This window comes from Zootoca vivipara, chromosome Z1 (genome assembly GCF_965207765.1).
Source record: "Zootoca vivipara chromosome Z1, rZooViv2.hap1.1, whole genome shotgun sequence".
In the NCBI taxonomy this organism is placed as follows: domain Eukaryota; kingdom Metazoa; phylum Chordata; class Lepidosauria; order Squamata; family Lacertidae; genus Zootoca; species Zootoca vivipara.
In genome coordinates, this window is record NC_142583.1 from 34757636 (window position 1) to 34771679 (window position 14044).

The following is a 14044-nucleotide window of genomic DNA, read 5'->3' on the forward strand; positions in this document are numbered from 1 at the left end:
CGCTATGGAGGTCCTCGTTGTACCCAGTCAGATAGGAAGCCTCCAGCAGCATTTTTCATGCTTTGGGAAGGCCCAAAGTGCCAGCAATTTTGTATCTGCCAGATCCAAAGTCTTATGGATCTCCCAAAGGTCACAATTTATGTACCTCTCAACTGTGGCAGCCTGGAGTTGGTACAGAAAAAAACCCAAAAACACCCCATCTCCCAGCCTGCCAGATATACTCTCTTCACTCTGTCTGAAAACACAGAAAACAAAGAAAACACAGCTGATATAAGGAGCTGTCTCTAAAATCAATGAAAAAGTGAGCCCATTGTTCTAAGAAAGCTGTTTTCTGGATATTGCTATAAGCCATCTGTACACTCAATTTCTTACCTGTAAGTATATTCAGAAACATTGATTCTTCCTTTTTCTCCAGTAGTTTCTGTTCTGCTTGTTAGATTAACGGTGTTTCCAAAAAGACAATAACGGGGCATCCTTTGGCCAATGACACCTGTGACTACTTCTCCTGTGTGGATGCCTATTGTTATCTTTTAAAATGAACAAAAATATAGATGAACGGTAACAATAATAAAAACATGTTACCAAGTTGTTTGAAGTGTAATGTATACCGTACTGCAATTTCGCATTTGCACAATAAACAATGACATAAGTAGTGGGTAGATGGCTTAGCATTTGTGGGAAGATAAATTTAGCCATTGCACAACTACTTTTAAATTGTTTTACTGATGATTTTAATATTTCTGTAAACGACTTAGAAGCTTCACTACAACAAAGGGATCTATAAAAATTTGTTAAAAATTAAACAAATGAAGCCACGACCTGAGTGCTTGTTAAGCAAAAGAGCTTCCAAAAGACAGAGTTATCCAGAGGATGGAACAATGTTGCTGTATTATCTCAACCCAAATTCTCCTAATGTCCCCTTCATCTGTCCCAAGCACCAGTCTTGAGGGAAGGAACAACCTAACAATCTCAGCATGTTCCAGACCACCAATCTCAATGCACACTATCAAGGGGAAGGGGAAGCATTGATGAGAATGTTGGGAAGAAATATGGAGTAATTCTCACATGGAATTATATTTAGTTTGGTGGTATTCCTCAACCATTCCCTATTGCATTCTGCACCAGTGCCCAATACTATACAATCTTGCCCCATGGTTTCTAGGCTACATACACCTGAAAGTTGGCACTCAGATATGTTTGAAAAATCTAGGTATGAATTCTCCTCATATAAAAACTCCCTGAGGACCAGTAGCATGTTGTCAATTACTAACCTGTACAGACTCTCCATCAACTTGAACCTGTCCGGCAATTTCCATCATATCCAGTGCTAAGTGGCAGATAGAACGTGCATGGTGAATGCATGGCTCTGGCAAGCCACTTACTGTCATATACTTGTCTCCAACTGTCTCAACCTAGTAAAATGTGAAGCTGGAAGTTATTCCATTTTCCTGATTATGTTGGAACAGTGTTATTACAAACACTATTCATACCTTTGAAAGAGAAAGGGCCCTTGCACTAGCAGATGGGACAGTTTAAAAGGTTGCACAGCAAAGGAATCCAACACAACAGTTGCATTAATAAAGGTTTGTTGTGCAATCTGTTGTGCAACCATCTTTGGTAATGTGCTTGTGCTTTCCCTTGTGTAACAATGTTTGGGCAGCACAAGTATACCGCCAAGTGACTTTAAATTAGCACTCCATTGGATGCAACCCATTGATCTGTGCCCCATCACAGGATACTTTCTAAAAGCAACGTATGGTATAAATATAGAAGAATAGGAGAAAATTACATTATTTTTAAGATAGGTAGCAAGTGTCAAGGCCTAGAAAGGTTAATGAAGAAGGAAAGGAAGGGTGGCACCAAAAAACAAAACAAAAAATGAAACCCAAGCAAAATTTCAGATTGGAAAATTTAATTTATTATAGCATATGATATACCCAACCAAATACATTTAGAAGACAATCTTATTCGGGGGCAAGAGTCTTAATCTATCTAACTCGCTATCAGCTAAAACACTTGGAGAATGTTCTAGCTATTGCTGCATCAAACAAACAAAATAAATTGGGGGAGGGAGGGAGGGAGAGAGGCCCAAACTCAGTGTGAACAAGTAAACATGCAGGTTCCTGGAGCAAAGACTGTAGTGGCTGCATTCCTCTTTCAGACCTCCTACTACCACACTATCCAGAAGTAAGCCATGGTTTGGCTTAGCATCTGAACATGGGCTTATATACAAGAGTAGTAAACAAAGTACAAACCTTGGCTACAGCTGATTTCTTGTGTCAAGTGAGACAAATCATGAGGCTTGGACATGACACTAAGAGAAATCACAGCTTAGCCTCAGGTATTTGGATTCAGAAAAAAGCATCAGTAAAGTGTTTTGGAGTCAGGAGCTCACTTCCCCCAATTTCTGTAATCAATATTGATGCAGCTATTTTGTCCTCAGAATAAATTTATTTCAGTGCGATGTTTTCTCTTGCCAAGAATTGAATCATTATTGTGTCAATAGGAAATTATAATACTCCATAGAACTGAGCACAGATAATACACCTCTTACAATGACTTTCATAATTTCATCATTACAGGGCTGTTTCTACATTAATTTTCAATTAATGCAGCATTATCTCAAACAAACAAAAAAATCAGAAATGGAGCAGTGGTGCTTACCTTATAAACAAAGGGATTCCTTCGTGAATCAGTCAGGATATCAAATCTTGTGTAAAGGTCATTTAAGAGATTGACAATTTTCATGGCTCCCTCTCCAGAGGCATGTTTACTACAGAAGGCATTAAACCCAACAATGCCACTAAAAAGTATGGTCACATTATCATAGCGCTTTGCTGGCACAGGGCGCTTGTGCCTCAGCTCATTGGCCACAGATGGAGGAAGGACAGAATACAGCAAGCTACATAATGTTGGACAATAATAGGAGAGAGAGAGAGAGAGAGAGAGAGAGAGAGAGAGAGAGAGAGAAACATGAGTCATTTTTTGTGCAATAAGGTTTTCATGTGAGAGCTGATTTTATACATTTTAGGTTTCCAACAGTCACTTATTTAAAAAATATTAATGGCAGAAGTAATACTCTTTAAGCACTGGACATTGGTGTGCATTCAAAATGTTCCTAGAATACTGAAAGATAAAATGGGCAAAACTAAATAGGTATGAGAAAGCACTGCTAAGCTCTTAAGGGCATGTGCTTAAATCTCTGTAGTTGAAATTGATGTTACATAAAAATACGTAATGTTCCATGGAATGTGCCCTTAATCTTTTGCAAAGAAGTCACATACTCTAGATTTATCTGGAGAAAGGTTGGGGACAGGCAATAGCTTTAAGAAAAATGAAAATGGCCCAACAGGGGCAGAGTTAACCATGTTATATGTATTCATTTCCCTTGTCATCAATGCCTATGGTCAAACAAGCAACAGTGAGATGAATATACATACCCTCAAGCACTTCCAGTCTGCATAAATTGATATTTCAGCAGAGGTATCCATTATCAGCTGGAGGGTCATATGCTCACATTTTATTATTTACTGTCTCCCTCCAGTAAAAAAAATAAAATTGCAAAGCACAATATTCACAAAATGTGAAATGTTTCATTCTAAAGACTACACATAAAAGATACTTAGATTGTATTGTCCAGACTAGAAGAGATGCCATTCACAAAATTAGGAATTATGTGAATGGCTTTTTAAAAGCAAATTGGAAGTGTGTGGGCCCTGATACAGATCAGAATCCTGACATGCAGCATTAACCTTTTACCCCTAATAATTGCTAATTGTGTGAATCTCTTTTAGCCCTTAAGTTACGTGCATGCAAATTAAACACAGATCTCCTGAGCCAGCTGTTTTCCTAAGTTTTTATGGTGTCCAGAAATATTTTATTATTCTGAAAGCTCAACTGATGCAGCTTGTGATAGATAGATTATGTGCCAGTAAACAAACATTGGGATCCAAGACATGAAAGCTAATGAGACGTTGAGGAAAAACAGCCAGAGGGAAGAAAACTGAGGGAAGAAAGATAATGAAGGGAGATAATAAAAGTGGATGCATTTCCTTCAAAGACTAGTACATGAAGTCTTCCAGTATGCTTTCATTTTGAGCCCATTGAAATACAGTTCACACAGCTATTCAGTGACTTAATATAGTATTCTGAATGAGTTAATAGGTATTAATTTTCATTTAACTTGTTTGTGTCCTTATTTTCACATACCAGCTCCAATTCGTAATCATATTCAGCTTGTCAGAAGGCATAAAACTATTAAAGACGGTCAGTGACTATGTTGAATGCTCACTACTGTAAACAGTGATTCCTGGCCCACCTATGACATTCAGAACAGCTTAGAATGTGGATGGCCGCCATTACAATAAGGACCTCCATGTACCTGCTGGAATCTTCTGGTGGCTGCTATCTCTACAATCAGTGTGATGTGTGCATCAGGCCCATGTCACTGATACCAAGACTGAGAAGGCTATCCTGTGCAAGGTAGGAACTCCTTAGGCCAAAATGTCAACACTTTCAAAACAAAACACCATAGTTTCATAATAGTGATTCATAAAATATTAACTATTGCACTAAGTTAAACTGATCATCATTATCTCAATGGCTGCCTCATAATGCAGAAGGGGGGGAATGATACAGGGACATGCATGATCTAAAACCTTGAGCAGGTCAGAATCAGATCTCAGATAGAGGTTGACATGGACATCCATTCAAGAAGTTCATCTTGCAATGACAAGAATTATGTAAGAATTATGGCAATAATGCATGTGGCAAAGATTCACTGATAGGACAATTCAAAATCAGATGTGTTTGTGAAGCCTCAAAATACAGGTTAAGACGAAGAATAACTCCACTACTTATACTGTTTCTCATGTAAACTTGAGAGATCAACTCTTACGTGTCTGTCTTTTTCTTCTCATCTTCCAGTGCTCTTAATGTGTGCTGAAGCCTGTCTGTTAGTATCTCCAGTTCTTGAGTCAGCTTGTATTCCTCTCTGAACTGCTCTCCCAAAAGGACCAAATCACGGGTAGCATCATGCAGTGGAATGTCACTCAGGTATAGCCCTCTTCTAGTTAAGTCATCCAAATTCATCACACTGTAATACAAATAAACAATCAAAAGACCAGATGGGAAAATGGTAGGTTAAACCCGGCACTCAGATTTGTCTTGCACAGCCATTAAAAACACTGATCAAGTTAATTTGCAAATATATTTTGACACTCCCCCAAAGTAAGAGAGAACCTCTACCTCATTATTTAATAAGCACTGAATATGCCACCTTTTCTACCCTGTCAACACAGGGAGGAGAGTTAAAGCTGAGTATGGAGAAGTGAGATTAAAAAAATAAATTCACTACAGAAACATCCATGATGTGATAGTGCTGTGAGTTTGCCTGCTTGTTGAAGACCTTCTTTCACATATCATAACAGAGGATTATAGGGAATAAGAAGACACAGAGAAGATGCAGAGCAATATATCTGAAATTAGCAAGTTCTGCCATCAATGGGTTTATGTTACTGTTCCAGAAGAATGTTGTCCTCGAAATGTTTAAGCCAAATGGCCAAAATAGAGATGATTAAGGTGATCCATGCCTAGACCTCCCATCAGAGCAGTGGTGGTGAGAAAGAGGCTTTGACCATTTCCCCAATCGAAATCATTTCATGAAGCTCCGGGGGGGGGGAAGCCGGGGGGTCAATAGCACCTTGAAAAACAAGCTTAGATTAGGCAAATGGTGCAGGGTAAAAAGGGTTAAATACCAAATACAATTGCTCTGCCTGAATGGGCTTCCCCAATGGCTTCTTTAAAATAAATTGTTGTTGCTGCTGCTGCTAATACACACACAACCATCTGCACCATGGATATTTTGCCCCTGGAGTCTGGAATACAGGTAATTCATATCTGATGCTTATTTAACTTAAGTGATCATAGATTTGCACAGGTTGAGGGGTGAAATAAATAAATGGAGAGCAGAGGAAGCCCACCCTACATTTATTTATTTATTTCCCCCCCCCCGACCCACCTGCACAAAGCTGCAATTGTGGGCTTACCTGGCTTAGGGAAGGCACTGCAAGGCAATGCCTCCTTCCCAAAGCTGGGCAAGAGCTTACTGGGCATTGGAAAGGAGGCAGGAGGGATTCTATGTCCCTACCAGAGCTCTCCTGCTTCCTTCCCAAAGTCGAGTAAGCAGCCCTCCACTTTGCAAAGGGACCTGGTTCTGGGCATTCCGGGCTTTATGCATTTTTAGATATACATGTGGAGCCCTAGAACCGATCCCTCATGTAAGATGTGAGTTACTGTACAAGTTTTTGTAACAATGCACTGCAAAATACACAATTTGTGTTTGCTTACCTTGGAGAACAAAGAAAGAGAATACTATCTGCTTCTGGTAGGTAGATCATTTGACCCTTAAGGCGTAAGCAGCTAATTTCTGTACCAGTTAATTCATCTTCGCACTCTAACTTTTCCACATCCAACAGCCCTTCCTTGTAAAGAAAAAAACAAAACCTATAACTGCAGCTAAAGGTGTCAGAGTTATGTCTGTATGTTTTCATATCTTTCCACAAACTACTTTAATGCCATCCACATTCTAATGTTGTTTTTACTTCCGTTTCATTCAAGCAGAAACATGTCAAAATGTGGTGAAGAAATTTGAGATTCTATTGTTCATCCAAGTAAAACATGATTATCCATTGAAAAATGGCAGGTGAATAGTATGGTTACCTTGCTCCTCAGCACAAAGACTGTGTTGATATGTGAGAGGATTCCATGGAAACTAATATCAATATGAGGCCGAACCAATGAAAACACTGACAAAAGATTGCAATACCCTGGCTGGAGCTGAAATATAAATGAGACAGACAAATTTCACTTCAAAGACCTGAAATTATTTATACTCTGTATCATGTGTAGCATTTGAATTCTGTTTCCCAATATTCTATCTATGCTAATTTATCAGTACAATGTTGAGGAGTACCTCCACACACACATACAAACACATATACACAATACTAGATTTTACCATATTAGTAAACTGTCTAACGACGGTCAGTTCCAATCAAGGAATGATTTGTTGCGCCACCTTGAGATGCATCTTCCACATGACTAGTCATATGACTCAAAATATGGAAGGATTTGGGACCTATGTGGACTTTTGATCAATTTGGGACCAATGTGGACTTTTGATCAATTCCAACACATGCAAAATAAATTAAAAATAAAAATGTTAAAATACTGGTTAAAAGGCTGTTGAAATGAAGGACTGTGATACTTCATGAAGACAAAGACGGAATTAGTTAAAGACATTAATGTGAATTGTCTTTTGGAGTTCTAGCAGTGCATACAAAATTTGTCCATATGTAATAAATACCACAACCAATATAAGCTAGTGAAGAGCATTCACTAGTTCACCCGGTATGGTGGTAGGAGCACAGAGGAATAAAAATGTTTAAGGTTTTCAGGGAAAATAAGAATTCTCACCTGCGGAAGGACTCTGTATATTGCATTGCCACATTGGGTGACAACTAGATATCTATCAAATATAATATGGAAAGGGAAAGCTTTGCAAAAAGTATAAGGACTGATGCGAGACTCTTGGGTGCCATTCTCTTCAAATCTGTCCAGGTCTTCATAAAAATCTTCTTCCTTAGACTCCTTCTCTTCAATTAAAAACTGAATATGGTCGCACTCTTCATTTCTATGTTGAATAACCTGAATAACAACAACAACAACAACAACAACAACAACAACAACAACAACAACAACAACAACAACAAACCTGAGTTACAACAACAATTATGGGCAATTTTACTTTTTATAACACTTTTTTAGGGTTGTTCTTCTATAGCAAGGAACAAGAGCTATTATTGATCTTTATAATTCCAGATTTCGACCCTAGATTTAAGGGTCCATTGACCACAACTCAGTTTCATTGTTTTTTCGAGCAGGATGTCTATATAGAAATATGTTCATTTTTATTTATTTTTTAATGCAAACATAGCAGAGAGAGAAAAAATATCACCAGCTGGCATTAATACTAAAAAAGGCTCCATCAATCCTGACTTAAATATACAAATTAATATAGACAATAAATGTGTATAAATAGGTATCCAAAGAAGATTGACACTTGTAAGATTGACGCTTATGTTCAAATGTAGAAAGGGCAGTGAGAGCATCAGACCACTGAGCAGCAGAAGAAATAATAAATACATTCCAGGCCATCTGAAGTCCAAGGCTGGTTTGAAATGAAATGAAACCCTAGACAGTGCCACACTTTAAGAAGTCTTGACCACCATGCATGGCATACCTGTCAACTGCCCTGATTAAATCAGGACAAGCCAGTTTTGGACATTGTGCTCTCAGCATGGCATCCTGAAACACACGAGATTGCAACCTCACAAGAGATTTGTGATCTCGCATGGGTCATGTGACTCAAGTGGAAGCAGGACTGGGAAGATGCATGTCCTGGTTTCCAGCACCTGGTTTCCAGTGTTGGAGGGTATGGCATGAGGGCCAGGTGGATTAAAAGTCACCCCAGTCTTCTGAGGCCTCGTCAGACTCTCAATTCCTTTCTCAGGATGGAGAGGAGCCAAGGGTAGGGATTCAGTTTACAGCACAGAAGGCTACAGAAGCACGGGGCTTTAGAAATTAACTGGCAAGACCAGTTCCAAAATTAACTGAACCAGTTCCACCTGTGACAGGTAGGTAGCCGTGTTGGTCTGACGTAGTCAAAACAAAATTTAAAAAATCTTTCCAGTAGCACCTTAGAGACCAACTAAGTTTGTCATAGGTATGACACGAAAGCTCATACCTATGACAAACTTAGCTGGTCTCTAAGGTGCTACTGGAAGGATTTTTTTTATTTAGTTCAACCTGTGGTTCTCTCCATTGTAATTAAGTCTCATAATTAGGATTGTGAAAAAGCATGCAATGCCCTTTTAAATGCCAAGATTTTGAAAATCAAACAATTCATCTTATCAGGCAAGATATAACTGCCTTTAAAAAAACAAAAACCTCCTGGTTATATTTTGTCCCTCTTTTAATATAATCCATTAAAACATAAACTGCCACTTTATTAACAGAATCTTAGTTGACTAACTATATATATTAGTGGGATTATTAACTGATCAATTTATTAAATCTGCATAGACTTGTATATTAAAACAAAGCTACTGAAACATACTTTGATAGTTTTTAGGCAATCATGCACATGTCACAGCTTCCACCATCTATAAAAGGGGGGGGTGCTTTTTCTAAGATGGTGCCTGCCACCCACAGCTTTTAATAATATCAAAGCAAGAAATGAATAAGGGTTTTTAAATATATAAATAATCTGCTGCCTAATTCACCGGCTGCATCTTTTTAGATAATCGTAGGTTTACTGAATCTATTAATGCAACTAATTAATTTACTAAATATTGCAGCCCTAATTAAAATAAAATAAACAGAATACAAAGGTTTTACAAAAACAATATGGCTGAAAGTGCTTAGCCTGCAATGTTAACAAATATTGCTTATTGGTGGCTGGTCTCTTTCTATTCAAAGTCCCTCCCTCCTGGGATAATGCTGAAAATATAACGAAAGAAAACATGCAAGCCAAATGATTTGTACATTATAAAAGTCCCTGCAGGATACTAGCAGCAGCACACACACACACACCCCCGGCCACTAAACTTATGAAACTGTCTAGTCTGTTTCAAAAAATGCCACTATTAAACAGCAGCAAGTTGCCACAGTTTCAGAAAACCAATCTGCTGTTTCGTTCAAGTGCTCTGCAGTCTCCAATGATCTCTACCGAATGAGTATGTGTCAATAATAGCACAGTTGCAACCGTAATTCACAGTGCTGAATTGAAATGAATAAGAGCAATTGAGATAAAGGGAGAGAGGGGAGGATGTAAAGGAGTCAGAACACTAAAAAATAAGTAAGTGCTTGAGCCAAAGCACAGCTGAAATCAATAGAAACATTTCCGTTGTATTCTGGGGGGGGGGGGATGAAAGCAGTTGAGTGTCTGCTAAAAAAAAGATGATGTGATTGGCAGAATACACACTGCTGGGGGGGTCTTAAAAAAACTGCACCTTAAGTAAATAATGCCTCTTAAAAAGAATACTCTAGAGTTGAATGCAAAAAAATGTGTTTAAAACTCACTGGAAAAATTGTATTTTCCCCCAGGAGTACGACAAGTTTCACATCTACTTCATTCTCTTGCACTTTCCATCAATTATAATTATTGTTAACTTCATTTTAAAGACATATGTGCCTGTGCTGCTTACATGTCTACTCAGAAGCAAGTTCCACTGAGTCCAATGAGGCTTGCTTCTGCAAATACAGAATTTCTGCCCCAAACATCCTCATGTAGAAGTAGAACACCTGACACTATTATTATTTTTATTAGACTTGTTACTTGCTTGTTATTTAAAGATGTTCAAGTAACATTTTCTTTTAAAAAAACATAAAATCAAAACACCAAAATTACACACACACAACCTAAACATCTGAAGTTCATAGAAGCAGAATTAGATAACTCCTTGCTTCTCATGTTTTATATGACTTCAAATAGGTCCAGGAATTTGCTAAACACCCTGACTGTGGAATATTAAATAAATGAAAGAGCATCACCAGCAGCGACACAGCCAGGAATAAAGTTTGATTCTTGTTTCCCTCTGTGGACCTAGCTACCAAATTACGTCAACCAATCATGCGTATGTACTATTTCACCATGGTAACAGCAATAAAAATGAAGACAAATCACTCTTTAAGCTTCAAAGAGATATCTAGCAGATTCTTTCTCCTGTGCTTTGCAATAAAATCTTCTGCAAAACTGATGTTCCTACTTGGCTGTGTGAAAAGTGGCATTTATAAGGGAGAGAGTTTTGAAAATGCATTCAAACTGCTATAGAAAAGGCCTTCTGAACATTTTTTAGATTTTGGGGAAACATGGATAGTTTTTTATATTGTTTCGTGCTTATGCCCATTGTGTTGCATTAAAGATAGCTTTTGAAAATGCTATGCAATAGTAGAGTATGTCCTATGTTTTCACTTTTTCCGAGAAAAACACATTAAATAAGATAGGTATGTGACTGTTTACCATCATGGAACTGGAGATTTGTGGGAGAGGCAAGGATATATGTGAAGCAGAATTTTTACATGAATGCATTTGCTTTGAGTGTGTGTTGCAGTGAAGGGAATTTGCTTGCAAAGAGGGAGCCCTGTTTAGGTCAGACTTTTTTATGTATAAAAATTATAGCCCACCTTTCCTTAACATACTCCAAGGCAACTCACTAAGAAATGGTGGTGGTGTGTGTGTGTGCTTTTATGGTTTAAAAGAACAGATATGCCAACTAGATTTTGAAAGAGACGCTATGCTCCTGGCTTATATCAACCAGAACAAAGCTCCTGAGCTAAATTTAACTCAGTGCTCAATTGTAGTAGTTTAGATCAATGGCAGCTTTAAAAGAGACCCAGCACTAATGAAACACTTCACCAAAATGGGTATCCTTTGATGAGACATAAAGACATTGATTTATGGGACATAAAGACATTGATTTATCATTGATTTAACACTACATAAGATAAAGTGGATTGTAGTCCACAAATGCTTGTACAGTATTAGAATAAATCCTTTGGACATTAAGGTCCCACAAGACTGTTGTTTCAGCTGCAACAGACTGACAGTGCTATTCCTCTGAAATGTCATGTGAGAGGGCATTCAAACATACTGTAACAATAAACTACAGTTTATCGTTATAGGAATGAAGCTTCACAAACTCTCTTCCCCTCTTCCAGAGATACACCGAAGAAGAGAATAAGCTTTCACTTTCATTATGTCTGAAACCATTATGTCTGTGCTGTAGCAAACCAACTACAAACCTTGATTTATGAAGTTGATTTGTTTTTTAAAAAAATTGTTAGTTATGATTAACCATAGTTTATGGCTCATATGTCAGTATTGTTGTTTGCTTGTCTGCTTGCTTCAGGTCAAAGGTGGTCAGGGTCCCCACCATAGGAGCCAACTCCAGGGGCCCATGGGTGCCTGGGCACCCACAATAATATAATTGTGGGAGCCGGGCACCCACAAAGTCCTTGAGAAAAGCCAACAGGTGGCAGTGCTGCTGCCTCCAAGAGAGAAGTAGTTTAGCTCTGTCCTCCAGAGTCAGCCAGTGAGGCACCCTTTTCTGGAGGGGGGAACTCAGACACGGGGGTGGAGTCTGCCTCCAAGTCTGAGCACCTCCCTGTGGAAAAGGGTGCCTCACTGGCTGCAAAGAGGAGGAAGAAGAGGAGCCACTGCTGCTGCTGCCAGCAGCTGCAATGTGAATGTGCGATGTCACACACACACGCCTGCACATAGTGTGTGTGATGTCACATGTCCGTATTGCAGTGGCAAGCACCCACATTCCCTACGTAAATCATAGCAAGCTACAAAAATATGCAGAGAAAGTCAAATGTTTAAAAATTCAACTATTTTGGCAATCATCCTTATAATGTGATAGCCTATCCTTTTGCCCTTGCATTTCTCCCATCCTACAGCTGCCTTTGTTCATTTTGCCTAAGCTAAATGTGATGTGACAATCAGGTGAAATGAGCATCAAACATTCTGATTTCTAGGTGTCTTGTCAGGCTAAATATTTTTTGTACAATTTCCCCGAGTTTAGTGCTATTGCGATAATTTTCTTGACATTTAGCAAAAGAAATGAATAAATCCCAACCTTTTAAAAATAGAAATCTATGAAGGCTGTAGACAAAACAAACTCTTTGCCAACTGTGTGAAGAAAAATAGGAAACCAACAAAGATAGGAGTATGTTCCAATATTTGTACTGCTCCAATGTAGACTTTTTTGTTGTTGTTCCTTTAATTTCTTATCCACTCAAAAAGCTGTGTGTGTTTACTTCCAGATCATACTGACTAGGGACTTAGATATTTTCGTATTTCCACAGTTATGTGTCACAATTCTCTAGGTTAGGATATTAGACATACTTTGACTTTCACATGGCCTCTGTGTTTGTGGCAGGCTGTGATTCGATTTTGTCATAGCTGTCTGATACACAGTCCATCTGGTGTGGAAAATTTGAGCCTTGTGATCATACAAGCTTCTGTGCCTTATATTCTCTATTTGAGCTCTCTTCTTTGTGACACACTATAATTTTGACTATATATAAAATTTGTTTATATGCATTACCCTGCTGAAAAATCCACAAGAAATCCAAACAAGTGTCTCCTCCCTCCTTATCTTCAGCATTGGTACCACATTTTATGATACCTAGGACAAACCAGTTGAGCTCCAATCCAATGTCAGTGAATGTTGGAAGATTCAAGACAGGCAAAAGAAACTACTTCTTCCACAGCACATAGCTAAGCTGTGAAATTCATTCCCACAAGATAGACAAATTCATGGAACATAAAATTAACAATGGCTACTAGTCATGGTGGCTGTGTTCTAACAATGGGAGAACAGCACATTGACATAGCTGCCAAGTTTTCCCTTTTCTCGCGAGGAAGCCTATTCAGCATAAGGGAAAATCCCTGTAAAAAAGGGATAACTTGGCAGCTATGCACATTGAGAATATGGTATTAATTCTTTTTCCCTTTGTGAAAAAATATTTTAAATTAAACAATATTAAATATTTTAAGTCAAACAACATTAAAGCACCTGTGATATATATTTGGCATGCCAAAAGTTGGTGAAACTTTATGCTACAACTTACCTTCATATCTATTTCCGTGCCATGAATTTGTTGAGCAACTGTTTTGATGATCCCAATTACAATGTCTTGGAGCCCTTCTCTCTCAGAATAGTAATGCAGAATGAGTCCCTTCCCCTTTTCTGCATCAGTACATCTAAAGGAAGGGGCACGCATACCTGGGTATATTGTAGCAAGGTGGTCATGAAGAGCATCAAGGTTCTGCAAGGAGATTATTTAATAACAGGAAACCATTAGAACCTATTTTTCCAGCATTTTCACTGGAAAAGTGAATGGTGTGCGAAGGCAACATAATTGCCTGAAAAATATTTGTACCAAATTCTGCTCCATACAGTAGCACAAGCATTGC

The 14044-nt window shown here is 38.4% G+C and overlaps 1 protein-coding gene across 2 annotated transcripts in view; it reads right to left on the reverse strand.

Moving 5' to 3' along the window:
- GUCY1B1 (guanylate cyclase 1 soluble subunit beta 1) overlaps nucleotides 1–14044 on the reverse strand; it is a 41649-nt gene that overhangs the window by 3813 nt on the left and 23792 nt on the right. Inside the window, exons 5-12 of one of the 2 annotated variants that reach the window (XM_035112309.3) lie at nucleotides 13699–13896; nucleotides 7477–7707; nucleotides 6721–6837; nucleotides 6349–6482; nucleotides 4898–5095; nucleotides 2665–2902; nucleotides 1272–1412; nucleotides 373–527 (exon numbers count right to left, since the gene is read on the reverse strand). In XM_035112309.3, coding sequence (XP_034968200.2) covers nucleotides 373–527; nucleotides 1272–1412; nucleotides 2665–2902; nucleotides 4898–5095; nucleotides 6349–6482; nucleotides 6721–6837; nucleotides 7477–7707; nucleotides 13699–13896 — 1412 coding nt within the window. The remainder of the gene's footprint in view (nucleotides 1–372; nucleotides 528–1271; nucleotides 1413–2664; nucleotides 2903–4897; nucleotides 5096–6348; nucleotides 6483–6720; nucleotides 6838–7476; nucleotides 7708–13698; nucleotides 13897–14044) is intronic. The other variant, XM_088660184.1, reaches the window with a different exon arrangement.